The 25,612-nt window shown below is 23.1% G+C and overlaps 1 protein-coding gene across 4 annotated transcripts; it reads left to right on the plus strand.

Moving 5' to 3' along the window:
- The first annotated feature begins 13,464 nt into the window (after positions 1-13,464).
- Positions 13,465-25,581, plus strand: LOC110607788 (receptor like protein 21). 4 transcript variants are annotated; one of them, XM_043961557.1, is made up of 7 exons: positions 13,465-14,047; positions 14,267-14,422; positions 19,194-19,331; positions 21,726-21,863; positions 21,967-22,041; positions 23,221-23,292; positions 23,459-25,581. In XM_043961557.1, exons 1-7 carry the CDS (start codon positions 13,594-13,596, stop codon positions 25,549-25,551), a joined length of 3,126 nt encoding a protein of 1,041 aa, XP_043817492.1. In that variant the 5' UTR covers positions 13,465-13,593; the 3' UTR covers positions 25,552-25,581. The 4 variants fall into 4 exon arrangements, with proteins under 4 accessions (XP_043817492.1, XP_043817495.1, XP_043817493.1 ...); XM_043961560.1 differs by having other exon boundaries at positions 13,465-13,873; XM_043961558.1 differs by lacking the exon at positions 23,221-23,292.
- Positions 25,582-25,612: the final 31 nt, after the last annotated feature.

The raw sequence follows: 25,612 nt of genomic DNA on the forward strand, positions 1-25,612 counted from the left end.
AAGTTATTTGTTGCTTGAGGACAAGCAAAAGGCTAGGTGTGGGGGTATTTGATCAAGCATAATTTAGCCACATTTTTATTATCTTTATTATTGTTTATTTACACATTATTTAGCTTAATTTATGGTTTTTAACTTGTTTTTACAGAAAAGGAAGAAATTGGAAAAATGGAGAAAAAGTGCAGAAAATGACAGGAAAGTGATTGGGTCAGTGATTTGCCCAAATCACTCGCAGAGACAGAAAACTGAAACTGGACAGACTTGCAGAAAGCGATCGGGGCAGATAGACCAAGTGATTTGCCCAAATCACCGCCCCAATCACGCTGACAGCAGAAATTTACAGCAGAGGCGGGAAAAGAGCAGAAAATCCAAATTCAAAGAAAAGAAGTCCAAGTCCACTTCAAACACCACAAGATCAGTCCCAAGAGCCACGCCCTTCACTTAGAGAGTTCCATTCTCAATCAAATACAAAATCCAAAGAGGAATCAAAGACTACAAAGAAGACCAAATCAAATTGAGATTCCAAAACCCTAATCAAATTGGAATTGGGATTCTCCAGCTATATAAGGGCAACATCCAAACCGGCATCTTCTAATCAGCTACTCAGCATCTTCTCCCCTCGCCAGAAACTCTGCAGTCTCTTTCCTTTTCCTTTCTTTTCATCTTTTTGTGTATTTAGTCCACTATGAGTGGCTAAATTCCTTCTTTTCTAGTTGAACTTGAGGAAATTCAGTTTTGTGATGAATTGGGAGATTTAAAACTCCATTGTTAAACTCTTATTTACTTTCAATATTTATACAATTTGAGCTTTCCATAATTATTACTTTGCTTTTAGAATCAATAAGGGCCCATTGCTTTTAAATTGCTTAAGTAATATTGTTTGAATGATTTAGGTCCGTAATTGCTTAGGTTATTCAAATACACATTTAATCAAATTGCATAGTCTAAACTTGACCACGCGGTTGGTAAGGATATAATTAGGTTTCTCTAAGTCTTAATGCAGTCAACAGTTGTTCGATGCTACAATGCCCCAAGGACGTTCCTTGGCAACTTGTAGATTAGTGTTTGATTAGCGAACGTTTCCTAATCAAACTAGAACTAAGGAGGAATTTGGTTGTGAGAAGCGTCTTCCATAACCAAAACCAATTTATTGAAATAAAATAGGAGTCCTAAATAATCAATGATCAATTCTGAACAAACTAAATAGACTCATACTTCAGCTAGAATTCTTTTTCCCATTGAAATTCTCATCTCTTTAAATTATTGCTTTCTTTTGCTATTTATTTTAATACATCATCATCAAAACAAAACCCCCCTCTTTTATTTACTTGCTATTTGCCTAGTCATTATTAGGAAAATCTTTGGTGTCAATTCCCTGTGGTTCGACCCTATTGCCACTATCTACAAATTTATTTTGTTGGTTGATAATAGGTTTATTTTTTACGGTTTCGACAACCGCCTATCCATATGTTACATACTGTAGTAACATGATTATTGATCAGAGGAGTTTGAAACACATATTTCATTTTGTACCACTCAGGGCAGGATCAACCAAAGAATATATAATGAAGTGTGTGTATGCAGAGAAGTTATACAATGATAGAGATATAGGGAAAAAAATATAATCTTTAATCATCCTAATCCATTTCTAAGCATGAAATTATTTACCTGATTGAAATTTTCTAAGATTTCCTTCACATTAGTTACTTCCTTATTTTGATAGGAGTAGGACTAGAAAATACCAATTCCTCAATTTCAAATTTTTACTACTTCTATGTCTTAGGTCCACTATTTCACTAATACACTAACATCATACATACTTTTTATAATGTTTAATAACCATAAGTTTTACTCCACAAATCCTATTTTATTGTTGCAATTGATTTAGGATTCATTGCTTAGTGTCACATAAGAAAGATAAAAGCTTCAATCCATCTCCCTTCAATGCTTTGTTGATGCCATTAAGATTGCTGAACTGATTTGACTAATCACCAACGTCCTGAGATGACAGATTTTCTTTTATATGTAAATGCACATCTTGAAACTCACCCTACATTACCAGACAAAGCAAAATTTATCATTTAAATGATGTTAGAGTAAAAAACAAAAGTATACGAAGTAGAAATTTTATATCAAATTGCTAGCACAATATGAATATTTAATGAATGTCTACCTATGAAATAATGAAAAAGAATGCGAAGAATCATATTGAAATGCTTATCATTTAGGAATTCCTAGTGGTCTCTCACATGTACAATGCCTTACTATGCCAATTCCATCCACATATAATAAAAGTTAAAGTTATGTTTACCAAACAGTAAAGAAAACTTCGAGAAAAATGATTCAAAAAAAATCATACGCTACAAGACCGAAACGTGAATATATTGGTAATCAAACTATCAAATTCATTGCTAATTTGTAAGTGAAAAATTGGATTGATTTTACTAATAGATTCATAATCCGTTTATAAAATCTGCAATAAAATCTCAGATTTTGAAATGTTTCACTCTCTCTAAAAAAATGTGAAGCTCACTAAAAATTAGTATGAAGTCATATATTTATAGTTATTCCTTATATTATAGAACATTGAATAAAACCTCATGTAAATTGAGTGGGCCAATTAAATTGAGGTGGGTATCTTAGGATTGTTGGGCCTTCGATGATTACATTAGAATATGTAATATGAGATTCTTGTGATAATCCTCCATTTGATTCCAAACTTTCATTAGGAAATTGAACCTTACCATGGGATCAGCTAAGAGTGGAAATTTGATTAGTCAAACTAATTTTTTAAAAGAATTAAAACACTAAAATAAGTAATATTAACAATATTATTGAAGATTTGAAATTATAATATTTTGAGAGAGATAAAAGACATGGAGAGATGACCAGAAATGATAGTGAGAGAGGAAGAGATAGAAGGAAATTGAAAAAAAAAAAAGAAGAACCATATAGGTTATTATATACGTCAATAATCAGTCAATAATCATTCTCACATACCACAATTTTATGGTCAAAGAAAATAAATTTGTAAATACTTGATAAAATTCTAAGTCTACTGCTATGATTTTGTTTTTTTCTTTTGCATTCTTAACTTTTATTTTTTCTATGACTTTTCATCTGAAATTATATTAATTTAATTTTCAGGTAATTTTTTTTCCTCTTAAAAAGTCCCTTCATTAAATAAACTATTTTTTCTTTTAAAAAAAATATTTTTAGATTTTTTTTAATTGATTTTTTTTAAAAAAAATATTGTAAAGAATCTTTAAAGAGATATTAAGTTTCCATTAATAAATTTAAATTTTAAAAAATTAATTTTATTTTATTTTTAAATTTTAAAAATAAAATTAAGCATAGAAAAAAAGTTTGAAAATAAAAATTCTTTTACTTTTGTTTTTTAATTTTATATATTCTAATTCTAGAAGTACTAATAAATTAAAAAATAATAAGTTTACGATTTTTACAACTGTGAGATGAGAAATTTATAAAATGCTTTAATCTCACTAATAATTAGTATTTTTTTATATATTCATATATTTTAAGGTTATTCCATGTCTTATGGAATATAATTAATCTCGTTTAGATTAAGATTAGAGATGGACTGAATTTTTTGCATATGCAATTGGGTGGGCCACTTAAATTGAAATTGATTATGAAGTTTGGCTACTGAATAGTAAATGGTAATTAGGAATTTTTGAATAAATATGGGACCGCATTTGATGTCTCAAACTTATTTTCTATACTAATAATATTTTAGATTCATTCATAAAGTAATTTATTATTTAATTATTTTTTAAAACGGAAATATTAAATTTTAATATGGAAATATTTTTAAATATATTTCATTAATATATTTGTTGTATTTTTTTTAAAAAAAAGTAAATAATAATACAAAACAATCATAATTAAAGTTTGGTCAATTAGGAAATTGTGAATGAATAGTAGACCACATTTGATACTGAAATTAATAAATTATTGAGATTTTTATCCAAACAGAAATTTTTAATAATTTCAGTCAATACGTTTGGATGGACTAAAATTTTTGAAATTTTTATAATATTATTATTTTAATTAAAAATTTTGAAAAAATATAATAAACTACTTATCTACCATTGATATAATTGACATCAAGTCAATACAATAGTGGCTCACCAAAATATCATCAAAATATTTCCTTCTAAACGTCCTTAGAAATTAAAATAAACTTAAGTGGAGAAAATCATTTATATATATATATATTTGAATTATTTAAATTATAAATACTTATTATTTTATTGCTCTTGTTAAGCAAAACTTAAATATCCTAGTCAATAAATTTAAATAGAATAAAATTCTTAAAATTTAATAATATATAGTTGTCTTGATTGAGCGGAATATATATCACACCACTAAATAGAAATTCATAATAAAATAATGTAATCTACCAAAATATTGGAGAATGAGATAAAAGATGTGCAGTTATTACAACCTAAAATTGTTTTAAATTATTTCAATGATAAATAATAATAACATATATTAAGTAGTTTAAAGCACTTTGAAATTAAAATAATAACATTAATTTTAATTTCTAGGCAAACTTGAACTCATTTTAATTTTTGGTAACCTTTTAAATATATATCTTAATTTTTTTTAATTATGTCAAATTTGAGTCTTGGAAATCAAGTGAAATGTTTTTAACTTGAACAGATTAAGCATTCTAAACTATCTCAAATTAACTGACATTTCGAATTTTTAAATTTGCATGTGTATGTGTTTCAATATGCTTTCTACAATAATAATAATATTTTAGATTTATTCATAAAGTAAATTATTATTTAATTATTTTTTTAAATGAAAATGTTAAATTTTAATATGAAAATATTTTTAAATATATTTTATTAATATATTTATTGCATTTTTTTTTTAAAAAAAAAGTAAATATGAATGTCAAACAAATAGTGGTAGTGAAGTTTGATTACGGAATGGTAATTAAAAAATTTTGAATGCATAATAGATCATATTGGATATTGATTTAAAAAATTAATGAATTATTGGGATGGTTATCTTAAAAAGAAATTTTGATGATTCCAGTCAACACGTTTAGGTAAAATAAAATTTTTAAAATTTTGATAATATTATCAATTTAATTGAAAATTTTATAAAAATATAATAAACCACTTATATATCATTGAATGTGGTGGTTAAACATTAATGATTCCTTGAAATTATTGTAAAGAAAGGCTTATGTATCATTGAATGTGGTGGTTAAACATTAATGATTCTTTGAAATTATTGTAAAGAAAGACTTAAATACTCCGGTCAAAGTTTGGGTAGAATAGAATTTTCAAAGATTTTTATGATATATAACTGTCTTGATTTTTATGATATATAACTGTCTTGATGGAGAAAGAGGAATATCACACATTATTAAAAATATAATAAATTATTGTGTTTTAAAGTACAAAATATTGAATAATAACATGATCTCAAGAGTAATATTTTAAATTTATTTATAAAGTAAATTATTATTTAATTATTTTCAAATTTTTATAAATAGAAATATTAAATTTTAATATGAAATATTTTTAAATATATTTTAGTAATATATTTATTGTATTTTTTTAAAAAAAGTAAAATATCAATGCAAAACAAATAGCAATCCTAATTAAAGTATATGGACTATCATATATACTCATCGTAAGTTATTACTAGCGGAAACAAAAATCAATTGATTGTATTTCATGTTTTTATTTTATTAGTAACAGAGTTGTTTTAAAAATGTGAGATTTTGAATTTGAATATTAGTTAAAGTTAATTATTAAAAAAATGAAATATAATAAAAAATATAAAATATAATTTGAAATTTTTTTAATTAATGTATTATATATTCTATTTAATCAAGATTCGTATGGTTGTATACGAGAGAGTTACTGAACAGTATTTAAAAGATTTGTTTAAAATTCAGTATAAATTCAGCCAAACTAAAATTTAAAAATTAAAATCTAAAAATAAAAACCAAAGATCCCTTAAATGGATTTGTAACGTCATTTATCATGTTTTTTTCTCTCTTATTTGGGAAAAATAAATCCCTGAATAAACTATTTGTTTATAAATATATTTAAATTTTTTATTGATTTCAAAAAAAATTTAAATTTTAAAAATAAAAATTAATTAAATTTTACTTTGGCTTTTTCTATTTTATATATTCTAATTTTAAAAGTATTAATAAATGAAAATATATATTATAGTTATTCCATGTATTATGAAACATAATTAATCTCATTTAGATTAAGACTTGCATATAGAAATGGTCTAAATTTTCTCATATGAAATTGGGTGGGCCACTTAAATTAAAGTGATTATGAAGTTTGGTATGGTAATTAGGATTTTTTTAAATTTTGATAATATTATCAAAAAGTAAATTATTTTTTAAACGGAAATGTTAAATGAAAATATTTTTAAATATATTTCATTAATATATTTGTTGCTTTTTTTTAAAAAAGTAAATATGAATGCTAAACAAATAGTGGTAGTAATTAAAGTTTGGTTATAGAATGGTAATTAAAAATTTTTGAATGCATACTAGATCATTTTAATATTGATTTAAAAAAGTAATAAATTATTAGGATAGTTATCTGAAAAAAAGAAATTTTGATGATTCCCGTCTATAGTTTAGATAAAATAAAATTTTTGAAATTTTGATAATATTATTAATTTAATTGAAAATTTTATGAAAATACAATAAACCACTTATATACCTTCACCACTTATATATCATCGAAGGTGATTATTAAAATAAAATTTTTAAAATTTTAATAATATTATCAATTTAATTAGAAATTTTGTGAAAATATAATAAATCACTTATATACCTTCACCATTTATTATATATCATTGAAGGTGATTGTTAAATATTAATGATTCATTGAAATTATTGTACATGCAAGACTTAAATATCTCAGTCAATTCTGATTAATAAGTTTAGGTAGAATAAAATTCTCAAAAAATTTTATGATATATAATTGTCTTAATGAAAAATTTGAGGAAGAGAAATATCACACATCACTAAAAATATAATAAATCAAAATATAATTAATATAACAAATCAAAATATAATAAATCACTGTGTTTTGAAGTATAAAATATTGGCAATAAGAAATAATTTAAATTTATTTATAAAGTAAATTATTATTTAATTATTTTTAAATTTTTATAAACGGAAATATTAAATTTTAATAGGAAATCTTCTTAAATATATTTATTGTATTTATTTTTTAAAAAAAAGTAAAATATCAATGCAAAATAAATAGCAATCCTAATTAAAGTATATGGGACTATCATATATACTTATCGTAAATTATTAGTCACGAAAACATAAAAGTTATTTTTTTATCAATTGATTGTATATTCATGTCTTTATTTTATTAGTAAAAGAGTTCTTTTAAAAATGTAAAATTTTGAATTTGAATATTAATTAAAGTTAATTATTAAAAAATGAAATATAATAAAAAATATAAAATATGATTTGAATATTTTTTAATTAATGCACTTTATATTCCATTTAATCAAGATTCATATCGTTGCATATGAGATAGTTACCGGATCGTATTCAGAAGTTTAAAATCCAATATAAACTCAATCAAACTAAAATTTAAAAATAAAAATAAATTAAACTAACTAGAAAATAAGTAAATCAAACTAGTCACGATTAAGTACTGATATTTTAAAAAATTTATTAATTAATTTTTTTTAATTTTAATTATTAAATATTATAAAAAAATTTAAAATGCCGTTAATATGAAAAAATTAGTTAATATATTTTTTAAAAATTTAAGAAATCAATTAATAAATTTTTTAAAATTATAAGAACTATTTAATAAAATGAAAAATTAACTAATAAATTTATTAAAATATCATTAACATTTTAATATATTTTTTAAAATTAAAAAATTAATTAATGAGTTGTATTATAATTATCCTATTTATTAACGACACCTTATTAAAAATTAGATTGTGATTTGTGCACATTAAACCAAAGAACCCTTAAATGGATTTTTAACGTCCTTTATCATGTTTTTCCTCTCTTATTTGGGAAAAAAAAAATCCCTGAATAAACTATTCTTTTATAAATATATTAAAATTTTTTTATTGATTTAAAATTTAAATTTTAAAAATAAAAATTAATTAAATTTTACTTTTATTTTTTCTATTTTATATATTTTAATTTTAAAAGTACTAATAAATGAAAATATATATTACTGTTATTTAATGTATTATGGAACATAATTAACCTCGTTTAGATTAAAATTTGCATACAGAGATAGTCTGAATTTACTCATATGAAATTGGATGGGCCATTTAAATTAAAGTGTTTATGAAGTTTGGCCACTTAAATTAAATTAAAGTGATTATGAAATTTGGCTTGGTAATTAGAATTTTTTTTTGAAATTTTGATAATATTACCAAAAAGTAAATTATTTTTTAAACGGAAATGTTAAATTTTAATATGAAAATATTTTTAAATATATTTGTTGCTTTTTTTCTTAAAAAGAAAAGTAAATATGAATGCCAAACAAACAGTGGTAGTAATTAAAGTTTGGTAACAAAATAGTAATTAGAAAATTTTGAATGCATACTAGATCATATTTGATATTAATTTAAAAAATTAATGAATTATTAGGATGGTTATCTGAAAAAGAAATTTTGATGATTCCAATCAACACGTTTAGATAAACTAAAATTCTTAAATTTTGATAATATTATCAATTTAATTAAAAATTTTGTGAAAATATAATAAACCACTTATATATCATTGAATGTGGTTGTTAAACATTAATGATTTATTGAAATTATTATACATAACTTATCCCTATCCCAGTCAATAAGTTTAGGGAGAATAAAATTGTCAAATATTTCATGATATATAACTGTTTTGATGGGAAGACTTAAATAATTCTCAAAGATTTCATGATATATAATTGTTTTGATGGGAAGACTTAAATATCCCGATGAACAAGTTTGGGTAGAATAAAATTCTCAAAGATTTTATGATATATATCTGTCTTGATGGAAAATTTGAGAAAGAGAAATATCACACATCACTAAAAATATAATAAAATATAACAAACCAATGTATTTTGAAAGTGCAAAATATTGGCAATAACATGATCCGAAGAGTAATATTTTAAATTTATTTATAAAATAAATTGAGTAATATTTTAAATTTATTAATAAAATAAATTGTTATTTAATTATTTTTAAATTTTTATAAATGAAAATATTAAATTTTAATATGAAATATTCTTAAATATATTTCAGTAATATATTTATTGTATTTATTTAAAAAAAAAAGTAAAATATCAATGCAAAATAAATAGCAATTCTAATTAAAATATATGGACTATTGTACATACTCATCGTAAATTATTACTCGTGAAAATATAAAAATTATTTTTATTCATGTCTTTATTTTATTAGTAACGGAGTTTAGAAAATGTGAGATTTTGAATTTGAATATTAGTTAAAATTAATTATTTAAAAAATGAAATATAATAAAAAATAAAAAATATAATTTGAATATTTTTTTAATTAATGCATTATATATTTTATTTAACCAAATTTCATATGGTTATATATAGTAGAGTTACTGAACGGTATTCAAAAATTGAAAATTCAGAATAAATTCAATTAAATTAAAATTTAAAAATTAAAAATAAATCAAATCAATTAGACAATAAGCAAATCAAATTAAAAAACAAATAGTCATACCGATATTTTAAAAAGTTTATTAATTTATTTTTTTATTAATTTTAATCATTAAATATTATAAAAAATTTAAAATATTTTTAATATGAAAAAACTAATTAGTGTATTTTTTAAAAATTTGAGAAATCAACTAATAAATTTTTTAAAATTATAAAAATTATTTAATAAAATATTTAATGGATAAAATTAACGAAAAACTAACTAATAGACTTATTAAAATATTATGAATATTTTAATATATTTTTTAAAATTAAAAAATCAATCTGAGTTTTTTCAGAGAAACTTTATTGTATTTTTTCTATTTATTAACGACACCTATTATTACATTGGAATTTAGATCGTGACTTGGGCACATTCAACCAAAGATCCCTTAAATGGATTTTTGACGGCCTTTATCATGTCTTTCCTCTCTTGTTTGGGAAAAAATATCTTTGAATAAACTATTTTTTTATAAGTATATTTAAATTTTTTTATTGATTTCAAAAAAAATTTAAATTTTAAAAATAAAAATTAATTAAATTTTATTTTTGTTTTTTCTATTTTAAATATTCTAATTTTAAAAATACTGATAAATGAAAATATATATTACAGTTATTTCATGTATTATAGAACATAATTAACTTCATTCAGATTAATACTTGCATATAAAGATAGTTTTTCATATGGAATTGGGTGGACCACTTAAATTAAAGTGATTATAAAGTTTGGCCATTAAATGGTAATTAGAATTTTTTTTTTTGGAAATTTTGATGATATTACCAAAAAGTAAATTATTTTTTAAAAGGAAATGTTAAATTTTAATATGAAAATATTTTTAAATATATTTCATTAATATATTTGTTGCTTTTTTTTAAAAAAAAAAAGTAAATATGAATGCCAAACAAATAGTGGTAGTAATTAAAATTTGGTCATAGAATGATAATTAGAAAATTTTAAATGCATACTAGATCATATTTGATATTGATTTAAAAAATTAATGAATTATTATAATGGTTATCTAAAAATGAAATTTTGATGATTCCAGTCAATATGTTTAAATAGAATAAAATTCTTAAAATTTTTATAATTTTTATAATATTATCAATTTAATTGAAACTTTTGATAAAATACAATAAACTATTTATCTATCATTGACTTATATATAATGTGATTGTTAAATATTAATGAAAATCCCAAAATATTAATGATTGTATATAAGAGAGTTACTGAACGGTCAAAATCCAGTATAAATCCAACCAAACCAAAATCTAAAAATAGTAATGAATCAAACTAACTAGACAACAAACAAACTAAACTAAAAAATAAATAGTCACGACTAAACATTGATTTTGCCAAAGTCTACCGCTACAGCACCGATGACTCCCATCGATTAGGGCTGTGCAATCGGTCGGTTCGGTTCCGAACCGAACCGAACCGAAAAAACCGAAAACCGATTTATTAAAATTTTCAAAACCGAAAAAACCGATTATAAAAGTATAACCGAACCGAACCAAATCGATAAAAATCGGTTCGGTTCGGTTCGGTTCGGTTCAAACCGAAATAACTAATCAATTTCATGAAAGCTGGATCGTCATGGAAGTTCGACGGTCGCCACGAAGCGGCATCGTCATTGGAACGGCTTCATTTCTCGGTGGCGGAATGTCATCTCTGATCTTGAAATTCCCTCCCAACTTCGTGCGCCAGCTCAGCACCAAGTCCCGCCGGAACTGCAGCAACATCGATGTGGCGTAAGTCGTTGCCGCTTCGTGGTCCGACAATTCTGCTACAGGTATTCCCTCGGCGGCGGCTGCCGGCTCCGCTGCAATCCCCGCTACGCCGGTCGATTTGATTGGACAATAAAACTGGAAATGGACAATAACAACTAATGATTAAGATCTACGAATACCCAAAATTTCTTGCTCTGTCTCGGAGAGTATGGTCGATGCCTCCAGGATGGGGGTGTCGTTGCTGTTGGAAGCGATGGAGATATGGGGTGTCTCGCTGTTTCAGTGAGGGAGGTAAAGGAGTTGATTTGCTCGTGGATGTCGATAATGGCTGCGGAAGATGAATGCAAGGGATTCTTGGTCAGAACAGGTCTTGTGATTGAAGGAGCAGAGGTCTGGGGAGAAGCTGGTTCTCGATGGGTCTTCATGCAGGAAGGAGATGGGTGTGGGTTTTGATGGCTCTGTTTCTGGGTAGTGAAAATGGAGATGAAGGTGTGTTTTTTGTTAGGAGGGGCTGGAAGCAGTCTTGGTGGGAAAAAGACCAAGACTACGTCGTTTTTGGTGGAAAGCACAATGGGTGGCTTACAGAAAGATTTCAGAGATTCAATGTTGGAGAGGGGACAGGGGAGGCGAACGCCTGGGCCGAGGGTTCAGATTAGAACCGAAATCGGTTATTTCGGTTTGATCGGTTATTTAACACGTTTAAACCGAACCGAACCGAAAATCGAATAATTTTAAATATACTAACCGAACCAAACCGATCATCCTGATTAACCAAACCAAAAAACTGAAATTAATCGGTTCGGTTCGGTTTTTCGGTTTAAACCGAAATCTGCACAGGCCTACCATCGATATCCCGTTGTTGTCGACTAACATAGAAGCTAGCAGAACAATAAGCAAAGAAGGCAATCAATACCAAATTCAGAAAAAACAAAAGAAATATAATAAGAAAACAAAACAAATACCAAATTCAGAAAAAACAAAAGAAATATAATAAGAAAACAAAACAACTAACATATAGTAAACTGGAGAAGGTCTTGGAAATAAAACAAGAGCAATGATTATCCAAGTACTACTATAACGGGGAGGCGTTCAACGGTCAGCTAAATAATGATACACATAAGTGGAGATCGCCGGATATAACAACGAGTTCTGGAGAGTTCAATGTTATTGAAATCGGACCCTCTTTAAAGTCATATAAAAATCCTCAAGTAAATCAAATTTATGGAGCAAATCCCTCATCAGAGGAAACTAGAATATGCAAAATAGAAGCCGTTCACAATCTGCAAGGGAAATTAGAAATAGAGATTAAAAAAATAACTATAAATTTAACAAAACCATAAAATATAAAAATTCACTAATTATAAAGTAACTTGCAAACCGTAGAACTCAATCCTGATGACTAATGATAATTTGCACAATATCAAAATAAAAAAAGAAAAAATAAATAAAAAGAAGTCAATGAATCAAGTGATTTGATGACAAAGTCTAAATCATTCCAAATCCTCAATTTCAAAGTGGAAGTGATTCAATTCACACCAAATTGCACTCCTTTCCATTTCCTTCCTTTCAAAATCCATTTAAGTTTGAAATTAAACCATTAGCTCAATTAAGGTCGAGATGGAAATCAATTAATGATTTTTAACTCAATTTAAGATTGGAACTATCTAAGAGGCAATCCTAAACCGTTTCTCTCAAATTTTTATTAAAAATATTGAAATTGGTAATATAATCTCTACAATTTGATATGCTTCCAACTATGAATTCAAAAAAATAAAATTATATAAATTTAAACTGAATCAAAATTAAGTAGGAACAGTTAAAAATTGATCCACAGTTAGTTTAAAATATGAATTAATCAAAGTTAATCCCATAGATAAAAAAGAAAAAAAAAGAATAGAAAGTAAGAACTTATTGATCAACTTTAAAAATTTGAATATGTTATTTTGCTTTAAAGGTTTATTTGATTTATTTTTTAAAATTTATTTAATATTTTTTAAAAAAAATTAATAGTTCTATTAATTACATATTAAAAAATTAAAATGACTTATTAATTTATTTATTGATCTAGACTTTAGAAGTTACCTTTTGTTAAAAAAAAAATCCAATATTTGTCATTAGGGATGTGATGGGAGACTAATAGTCATGAATGAATATAAATAAGGGGAAGGAGTGGTGGATGGGAGCATCGCATTTCCAAATGGAGTTGGCTAACATAGCAAAGTGCTTATTGTTGGGTGTTTTGATTCTGTGGATTCAAATCCATGGAAACAAATGTTGCTTTGAAGAAGAGAGATTGGCTCTCTTAGATTTCAAGGCATTTGTTGGATCAAATGGGTTTGACGAAGACTATCTTCTTCCTTCATGGATTGATGATCCAACCAGCAATTGTTGTCAATGGGAGCGTGTCATGTGCAACTCAACTACAGGTCACGTGACTGAGCTCTCGCTCAACAATACACGACAATATAATATAGAGAGTAGATCATTTTATTATGATGAGAATATTTGGTATGTAAATTTGTCAATGTTCCAGCAATTGAAAGAGTTCAAAACTCTTAATTTATCCTATAATCATTTCGATTGTTCCATTGATGACCAAGGTAATATACTATGCTCTTTTAATTCTATTTTTATTTTCAGCTTTCTATTTATTTTCTAAATATAAAAATATTTAAATATAATTTCCATGATATGTTTAGATAAAATTTTCTACTATTAATAACATGATATGAAAATGTCTAGAAATTGATGGAAGATGTATGATATGAAAACTTTGATTAGTATGGTTTATATATATATTAATTTCCAAACATATGCAGGTTGTGAAAGATTATCAAAACTGAAGAAGGTTGAAGTTTTGGACCTTACTTGGAATAGATTCAATAATATCATCTTACCATCATTGGGTACTCTTACATCACTTAAGACTTTGATTCTTGGCTCCAATAGAATGGAAGGTTGTTTTCCTATACAAGGTATGTTTGATCTTTAAAAATCATTCAATCTTAAAATCCAATTAAACTCACTCAACCATGCTCTCTGTTTTCAAATGATAGTTCTGCAAAATCAAATTGTCAAATATTTTTTAGGCAACTTAGAATTATGGATTTGAAATTCAATGAATTGGCTTCTTGCAAGTGATTAATTAATTAATTGTGACATGACATAACATAAAAATTGTATGGTATACATGTTTTTCAAAAATTAGAGAAGTTAGACATTAATTTGAATAGTTTCAATAATAGCATTTTATCATCGTTGACTGCTCTTCCATCACTAACTCTTTGATTCTCAATAACAATTACATGGAAGGTGCATATGCAACTTTATTGTTTATTACTGATTGAATCACTACTATACTCTTGATCTTATTCTCAATTTTTTAAAATTATCCTTAAAATTTTATTTAATAAAATAAAATGTAACATACTTAAATAAATATTTCATTTGTCTCATACTTTGCTTTTTTATATATATTAAAAAAAATAAAAAATTTTTATTAACTTTTCAATTATATTCATCTTAAAATATTAAATTTTATTAAATACTAAAAAATATTTTGAGAGATTTTTTTTAAAAATAAAATAAAATAAAATAGAATATAATAATTAATTTATATGTTATTATAGTAAAAAAAGAAAATAAACAATAATTTTAAAACAATTAAAAAATATATATAAATAAAAGTTATGAAGGGATGGAGTATATGTTATATTTATATTTAAAATATATATAGATATAATATGTCTAAATACAATAAATATAATTTTTTTACTATTATGTTCCCAATGTATTTCATTCTAATTTTTTTAGCTATCTCAAAATTATTATTCAATTTTTTTAAACTGTAGTAATATATAAATTAATTATTATAATTTTATTTTATTTTATTTTATCTTCACTAAATCTCTCAAAATATTTTTTAATATTTAATAGAATTTAATATATTCAAAATGAGTATAGTTGAAAAATTAAAAAAAAATATATATTTTTTAATATATATAAAAAAATAAAATATAAAAAAATTATGGAATGGATGGAGTATATTTTTTTCTCATATATAATTTATATATCTATTGAATATATGCCCATCCAAAAATAAAATACATTTTAAATAAGGGTGTTAAACTAATTTTTTATTAAAATTTTCACTATTCATTGTAAAAATCTTTACCAAATTAATTAATACATTAGTTAATTTGATCTTTTTAATTGTTTGTACAATTTGATAAATTTTTTATTTTTATTTAATTTTTAAGAAAATAAGCAGTAATCTATTGTTTAAGAAAATAAGCATTTATAAACTGATTTCTTTTATACAAAATAAATGGTTTTCTCTGTTTTTATATATGATTTTGCGTTAAAATAATATAATTGAAATTAAATTTTAAGATAAATAAAATATAAATTATAATTTTATTAAAATATTTTTAATTGAGATAAATGTCTAGCTACCAAATAACTAAAATTTATTCTTAAAAAAAAGGTTACTTTTTTTATGATTGAGAAATATAATCTCGAGCGACATTATTTTTTTTAATATTATTCTTTAAATTTTTTGATCTATATACATATATAAAGCAAATTAAATTAAGAATATTAAAATCAATAAATACTTAATTATATAAACTATGGGTAAACTTTAAATCCTATGGATGAATTGTCTTTGCATTTGTAAAGTAATTATTTTTTATAAAAAGTAAGTGGAATTGTCAAATGTTTTAATAATTCTGCAAAATCATAATAACTAAAAAAAATTAAAAATAACTGAAAGATAATTATAAACATGTCAAATTAATACAATATATAAGTATAATATTTATTATAATTGAATAATATAATTAAGAAGCATAAAAATATATAAAGTAGATATTTCATTATAATTTGCTTAATATATAAAGTATAATATTTATTATATAATTTGATATTTTTTTATTTATTCTTTATAAAAATTTAAGATAAATTATTCAATTCACCTATTTTACCTATATTTTATTACATTAAAACATATTTAATGAATAAATTATATATATATATATATATATAAATATTTTAATAGAATTATTCTTACAAATTGAATGCCTAACTCATATCGAAAAATAATAAAAACATTATATTTAGTATATTTTAGGCTAATATATATTATATTTTTAAATTAATTAAAAATTTTAATTAAAAACCCTTTTATTAATAAAATAAAATTTGAGAAATAATTTAAATTATTTTTTATTATTTAAATCACAATTAATAATAAATTTGAATAAAGTATTCATCACATTAACTTTAATCATAATATTTTAAGGACATTTATTTTTTGCAACTTAATTATGTGAAAGTGATTAATTAATTAATTGTGTTATGAAATAACATATAAGTCCTATGGTATACAGGCTTTCAAAGATTAGAGGAGTTGGACCTTAGTAAGAATAATTTCAATAATAGTATCTTAGCATCATTGGCTGCTCTTCCATCACTCAACACTTTGATTTTCTGTTTCAATTACATGAAAGGATCATTTCCTAATCAAGGTATATTTATTACGATTAGTTATTAAAGTTCATCATAATATTACTATCTCATATTTTATTTTAAATATTTTTATTTTTTTATTAAAATCACAAGAAATTTCAAAAACCATTAGCTCCTTTAATTTAAAGCGAAACAAATTAGCCATTAAAATTTGATTTTATTAATAAAATGATAATTTCATATGCAACTTTATTGTTTATTACTGACTGAATCACTACTATACTCTTGATCTTATTCTCAATTTTTTAAAATTATCCTTAAAATTTTATTTAATAAAATAAAATGGAATAACTTTATATTTAAATAAATATTTCATTCCCTCATATTTTGCTTTTTTATTAATTTTTCAATTATATCCATCTTAAAATATTAAATTTTATTAAATATTAAAAGACATTTTAAAAATTTTTTTAAAAATAAAATAAAATAAAATTATAATAATTAATTTATATGTTATTATAGTAAAAAAAAATAAATAATAATTATGAGGGGATGGAGTATATATTATATTTATATTTAAAATATATATAGATATAATATATCTGAATACAATAAATATAATTTTTTTACTATTATGTTCCCAATGTATCTCATTCTAATTTTTTTAGCTGTCTCAAAATTATTATTCAATTTTTTTAAAGTGTAGTAATATATAAATTCATTATTATAATTTTATTTTATTTTATTTTCTTTTCAATAAATCTTTTAAAATATCTTTTAATATTTAATAAAGTTTAATATATTTAAAATGAGTATAATTGAAAAGTTAATAAAAAAAATTATATTTCTTAATATATATAAAAAATAAAATATAAAAAAATTATAAAACGAATGGATGAAGTATATTTTTTTCTCATTTATAATTTATATATTTATTGAATATAAGCCGGTCCGTGAAATAAAATACATTTTAAATAAGAGTGTTAAAATAATTTTATTGAAATTTTCATTATTTATTGTAAAAATCTTCACCAAATTTATTAATACATTAGTTAATTTGATTTTTTTTTACTTGTTTGTACAATTTGATAAATTTTTTATTTTTATTTAATTTTTAAGAAAATAAGCATTTATAAATTGATTTCTTTTATACAAAATAAATGGTTTTCTGTTTTTATACATGATTTTACAAAATCATGTATTTCTCTTCATTATTTGTAAGATTTATTATATTATGTATATACATAAATTCATATTTTGCGTTAAAATAATATAATTGAAATCAAATTTTAAGATAAATAAAATATAAATCATAATTTTATTAAAATATTTTTAACTGAAATAAGTGTCTAGCTATGAAATAATTAAAATTTATGCTAAAATGAAAAATATTTTTTTATAATTAAGAAATATAATCTCGAGCAACATTATTTTTTTTTAAATCGTCCATCATCACTATTTTAAAATTTTTGATCTATATACATATATAAAGCCAGTTAAATTAAGAATATTAAAATTGATATATACTTAATTATATAAATTATGGATAAACTTTAAATCTCTATAGATGAATTGTCTTTTCATTTGTAAAGTAATTATTTTTTATGAAAAATAAGTGGAATTATCAAATGTTTTTAATAGTTCTGCAAAATCATAATAACTAAAAAAATAAAAAATAAAAATAACTGAAAGTAGATACTTAATATATAAGTGTAATATTTATTATAATTGAATATATATAATTAAAAAACATAAAAATATATAAAGTAGATACTTAATTATAATTTGCTTAACATATAAAGTATAATATTTATTATATAATTTGATATTTTTTTATTTATTCTTTATGAAAATTTAAGATAAATTATTCAATTCACCTCATTTTACCTATATCGTATTACATGAAAACATATTTAATGAATTATATATATAAATATTTTAATAGAATTATTCTTACAAATTGAATGTGTAACTCATATCAAAAAATAATAAAAATATTATATTTAGTATACCCTAGATTAATATATATTATATTTTTAAAGTAATTAAAAATTTTAATTAAAAGACTTTTTTATTAATAAAATAAAATTTGAGAGATAATTAAGATTATTTTTTATTATTTAAATCACAGTTAATAATAAATTTGAATAAAGTGTTCATCACATTAACTTTAATCATAATATTTTAAGGCATTTATTTTTTTGCAACTTAATTATGTGAAAGTGATTAATTAATTAATTGTGTTATGAAATAACATACAAGTCCTATGGTATACAGGCTTTCAAATATTAGAGGAGTTGGACCTTACTATGAATAGTTTCAATAATAGCATCTTATCATCATTGGCTGCTCTTCCATCACTCAACACTTTGATTCTCAGAGGCAATCACATGGAAGGTTCATTTCCTAATCAAGGTATAGTTTCAATAATTAATGACTATTATTAGTTCCTTTTGTTTAAAGTGAAACAAATTAGTTATTAAAGTTCATAATATTACTATCTCATATTTTATTTTAATTTTTTTATTAAAATTATGAGAAATTTCTAAAACCATTAGCTCCTCTTGTTTAAAGTAAAACAAATTAGCCATTAAAGTTTGATTTTATTAATAAATGATAATTTCATCTGCAATTTATTTACGGATTAAAACACCATCATACTCTTCATCTTATTCTCAATTTTTTAAAATTATTCTTAAAATTTTATTTAATAAAATAAAACCACTTTTATATTTAAATAAATACTTCATTTGTCTTTTTTACATATATTAAAAAAATAATTTTTTATATTAACTTTTCAAATTATATCCATCTTAAAAATATTAAATATTAAAAATTAAAAAAAATAAATAATAATTTTAAATAATTAAAAAAATAAATAAAAATTATAGAACGAATAGAGTATATATTATATTTATATTTAAAAAATATATATATAATATGTCTAAATATAATAAATATAATTTTAATTACTATTCTAATTTTAAGAATTTTTTTTGAAATGTTTATGTTGTATATTATAAATACTCCATTCTTCTTATAATTTTTGTCAATTTTTTTTAACTATCTCAAAATTACTATTTATTTTTCTTTTTTAGACTATAATAATATATAAATTAATTATTATAATTCTATTTAATTTTATCTTATTTTCAATAAATCTCCCAAAATATCTCTTAATATTTAATAAAATTTAATGTATTTAAAATGGATATATTTAAAAAATAAATAAAAAATTATATTTTTTAATATGTGTGAAAAAATAAATTAAAAAAAATTATAAAACAGATGGAGTATATTTTTTTCTCATTTACAATTTATATAGCTATTGAATATGTATAAGTCTGTGAAATAAAATACATTTTAAATAGGAATGTTAAAATTTTTATTATTTATTGTAAAAATCTTCATCAAATTAATTAATACATTAGTTAATTTGATTTTTTAATTTGTTTGTACACTTTGATAAATTTTTTATTTTTATTTAGTTTTTAAGAAAATAAACAGTAATCTATTGTTTATAATGCGGAGCACACTCTTTTTTTTATATAAATTATGAAAATAATGATAAATTATTACACTTAATAAATATTTGATGAATAAATTATAAATATGAATATTTAATTGAATTGTTCTTGAAATTCAATGTGTGAAGTTACTCTTAATAAATATTAAATATGAATATTTAATGAATAAATTATAAATATGAATATGATAAATTTAATGTGTGACTCTAATGGAAAGTAATTATAAAAAAATATATTTATTGTACTCTATACATAATAGATATTATGTTTTAAATATAAATATATAAGCTATAACAGTTTCAATAGTATCCTATCATTTAAAGATAAATTTTAAATTTTTATCTTTGTATTTATAAATTGATTTTTTTTAAAAAAAATAAATGAATTTCTCAAATGTTTTTATATATGATTTTACAAAAAAAATCATGTATAAACTAAAATATTTCTCTTCATTATTATATATATACATAAATTCATATTTTCTTTAAAATGATATAATTGAAATCAAATTTTAAGATAAATAAAATGTAAATCATAATTTTATTAAAATGTTTTTGAATAAAATAAGCGTTTAGCTACAAAATAAAAAGTAATTTTTTTTATATAATTGAGAAATATAATCTCCAATGACATTATTTTCTTTTAACATCCTTCATCATCGCTATTAATCTATACGTTAAGATTTCTAATTAATATAAATTACATAAAATTTTAAATATATTTTCAAAGTTTTTTCTTAGTTAAAATAATAGTAGTTCTTTGACTCTTTGGAATTATTCGCTTTACATAGTTAGTTAAACCCACTCAACCATGCCCTTTATATATATAAAAATATAGAAAAATACTTATTTAAATTGAATTTTTGGATTCAACTATAAGTGAATTTATATAAAATTTATATATTTATATTATAAATTCATGTGAAATTAAATTTATACTTTTTGCTATTTGTTTAAAATTAAGTATGGTTTTAAAGTAATGTATAAATTGTCTTTGCATTTATAAACTAATAATTTTTATAAATTGTTATATAATTCACAAAATCAATGTTTATTTTGAGATTTTTTAAATAAAATATATAGTAACAGAAATTAATATTAACATTTCAAATTAATACTGTTAGTATAAAATTTTAGTTTCTGATAATTTAGTAAATTATCATAAATATAAGATGAAGTATAAGTTAGTAAATTATGAAAACTAAAATTATTGGATTAAATTGTAATTTTGAGAAAACAAGTTGAATATGTTTTTTTTCTCATTATCCTTGAATGGTTCACAGGTTTTGAAAGATTGGAGAAGTTAGACATTAGTTGGAATATATTCAATGGAAGTATCTTATTATCATTGGGAACTCTTACATCACTCAACACTTTAATTTTTAGTTACAATGGCATGGAAGGTTCATTTCCTATCCAAGGTATGTTTGGTTTTTAAAATTATTTTCTTTACATTCATTTTACCACAATATCTTATTAACTCCATTCTTTTTTTTTTCTTTCTTTTTTTTGCTATTTGTGCAGAATTAAAAAATTTGAAGAGTTTAAAATTCTTGGATATAAGTGGTAACGGTTTTAACAACACTCTATCATTTTTAGGTAAACTTCAAATTCCTTTATGTAATTTGTCTTTGCATTTATAAATTTGATTATTTTTATAAATTATGTATAAATTTGATTTATTAAAATTTATTATATAAATTATGTATATCATAACTTTCATATTAACTTAAATAAAATATTAAGATAAATAAAATATAAATCACAATTTTATTAAATTGTTTTTAAATAGAATAAGTGTTTAGTTGTGAAATAACTGAAAGGCCATTATATACATGTAAAAAGAAAATAATAATGATATACCGTCAAATCCACAGACTGTATATTATTTTGAGTGTTATTAGACCTTTACAAATTTAGCTAATCACTTAATTTAAACTTTTAGTTATTAGAATACCAAAAATTCCAAACTTTTTAACTTATTTTTATAGTTAGGACTAAAGTAACCGATTTTTCATAAAATTTAAATATAAATATTCATAAATTTTTTAATAATATTTTATTATTGTTTTATTCATTTATTAACAGTGTAAGTTACCATATTTATTTTAAAACTTGATTATTAAAATTTTAATATTAAATTTATTTGTTAACATAGGGTTTAATAGAGATTTAATGATGTTGGTTTCTTTTATTGTTTTACCTATTTCTTTTTTTTTGAAATAGGGGTTGGGGGAGTCGAACCTTAGACCTTTCAAGGCTAAGGGATGCACTTTCCACCAGGCTAAGCCTTGGAGTGCTTGTTTTACCTATTTCTTAAAATTTAAGTTCTTAAATAGCAATTATAAAAAGTTTAAAAATCTAAAAATAATACTTTAAGTTTATCAATTTAAATAACTTTTGACAATTTTTCAATGTTCAAAATGTTATATAATTTATACCAGCAATGAATTAAATCAGCCTAGTGCTGCAATAAAAATTAATATTGCAATTTAATTCCACTAAAATAATATAATTTTAATCTTGTAATAGTTATGAAAATAATATATAAGTGAAATCAAATATTAGGATAAACAAAATCTTATTATTAATGTATAATAATGTAGGGTTAATAACATAAACCTTTTCTCATTTGGATTAATTTTAATTTATATTACATAAAACGTTACCATTTATTTTTAATTTATTACAAAAATCAATATGTATATCAATGATTTTATTTAGAACCATTAATTTTATTATTGTAAATTAGTCGATCTAATTTCTTTGGTTATACAGAGTTTTCGACTTTTAAAAGGTTAGAGACTTTGAATTTGGGGGGCAACGCTTTCACCGGAAGTATTTCGGAAGGTATGTGGGCTCCAACTTCTCTGAAAGCATTATATTTATATAGTAACAAACTCAACGACACTTTATTAAAGCAAAGTTTACTTGAAACACAGCCAAATTCCAATTTTGTGATATCATTTGCAAGAAATCGTTAATGTTAGTAATCCTTTTATTTGTTATAATATAGGTTTGTGTGGTTTAAAAGATCTTCAACATTTAGATCTCAACTATAATAAATTTGGAGGCACTCTTCCTCAATGTCTTGGCAATTTGACATCTCTCACATTCCTAGATCTGTATGGAAACCAACTAATAGGGTATCTTCCTTCATTTTGGCCACCTAAGCTCCAATCTCTTGATCTTAGATATAATCATCTCGAGGGCGTATTCTCTTTCAATTATTCCAGCCTTGAGGTGATTAGATTAAGTGGCAACAAAATTACATTTGAGAATGGTTGGATTCCATCATTTCAGTTAAGGGCTCTTATAATGCAAGATTGTGGTCTCGAAAGTATTCTTGAGTTTCTGTTTCACCAATTCAAATTGGAAGATCTTGACCTTTCTCACAACAATCTAAAAGGAAGATTTCCCTATTGGTTACTTCAAAACAATGGAGGACTTGAGATCCTAAATCTCATGAATAATTCTTTCAATGGCCAGCTTGAAATTGGGGCAAAGATGCTTCCGAGCATGACATATCTTAATTTAGCCAGAAATCATTTTGAAGGTGATATTCTTTTTTCTGCCGGCGATGACTGTAAATTGAAGACTTTAGATTTGTCTCATAACAACTTTTCAGGGGAAGTTCCAGAGAGACTGCTTTCAAATTGCACTTCCTTGAGCCTTCTGAGGTTATCTCATAATAATTTTCATGGTCAGATAGCATTGTTTAACTTGACTCAAATTGATGATTTGCAATTGAATGACAACCAATTCGAAGGAACCCTATCAAGTTTACACACCAAGTTTAGTCATCAAAGTTATGGCCCGATTGTGTTACATTTGAGCAACAATCGATTGCACGGTGAGATTCCACACTGGATGGGTAACTTCACAGGATTGATATATCTCAACTTGCGCGATAATCTTTTTCAAGGTCAGATTTCATGCCAACTTCTTTCAACAGAAATAGAGTATCTAGACCTTTCTTATAATTCTTTTTCTGGGTTGTTACCTTCTTGCTTCAATGGAAATTCTTTGCGACAGATAAATTTGCAAGGTAATAGATTCAGTGGTTCAATACCTGAAGCGTTGCTTAATATCTCAACACTGAACTCATTAGACTTAAGCGACAACGAGTTGTCGGGCACCATTCTTAATAAATCTGGTGGAAATTTAAGTAGTTTACGAGTTCTTTTATTACGAGGAAATCATTTCAGTGGCTTCATTCCAAATTGGTTCTGTCAGTTGAATAATGTCAGCTTATTGGATCTCTCAAGGAACTCCTTTTCTGGGTCTATACCCCATTGCTTATATAATCTCTCATTTGCAAGGGAAGGAGGACACCTCTATGCTCCTCCATTCAGCGATGCACTTTTTACATGGGGGATAGAATATAGGGGTAGCAGCAAAACTCCCTTAGCTAACACATATATTTTTCAAGCCGAGGTTGATGAAGAAAGTGAGTTCGTTACAAAATATAGAGCCGACACATATAAAAATAAGGCTCTTAACTATATGTCTGGATTAGATTTGTCAGATAATAACTTAACGGGTGAAATCCCATATGAACTTGGAGCGCTATCTCATATTCATGCATTAAACCTATCACACAATCAATTGACAGGATCTATTCCGACATCTTTTTCAAATTTATCCGAAATAGAAAGTTTGGATCTCTCTTACAACATTTTAAGCGGACAAATTCCAGTAGAATTAATCGATCTAAACTTTCTAGAGGCATTTAGCGTGGCCCACAACAATTTATCAGGCAGAATTCCAGATATGAAAAGACAGTTCAGTACATTTGAGAGTAAAAGTTATGAAGGGAACCCATTTCTTTGCGGAACTCAAGTGAGAAGAAAATGCCACAATGATAATGATGAACCATCTCCATCACAAATGGAGTCACGACAAGAAGCAAGTGGGAAATGGTATGAAATTGATCGCGAGATTTTCTTTGCAAGTTTTTCAGTAACTTTTATAATATTCTTTTTGTCTGTCATCACCATTCTATATGTCAATTCTTATTGGCAACAGAGATTGATCTATCATACTAGACGATATCTATTTTCATGTTATTACTTCTTGTATGATAATTTAGTGAAGTTATTTATTTGATTTTCATATAATGTAATCAGTTCCTAAATCATCCGGAACTAATAGACTAGTAATGTGAATT

This window comes from Manihot esculenta, chromosome 11, assembly GCF_001659605.2.
Source record: "Manihot esculenta cultivar AM560-2 chromosome 11, M.esculenta_v8, whole genome shotgun sequence".
NCBI lineage: Eukaryota > Viridiplantae > Streptophyta > Magnoliopsida > Malpighiales > Euphorbiaceae > Manihot > Manihot esculenta.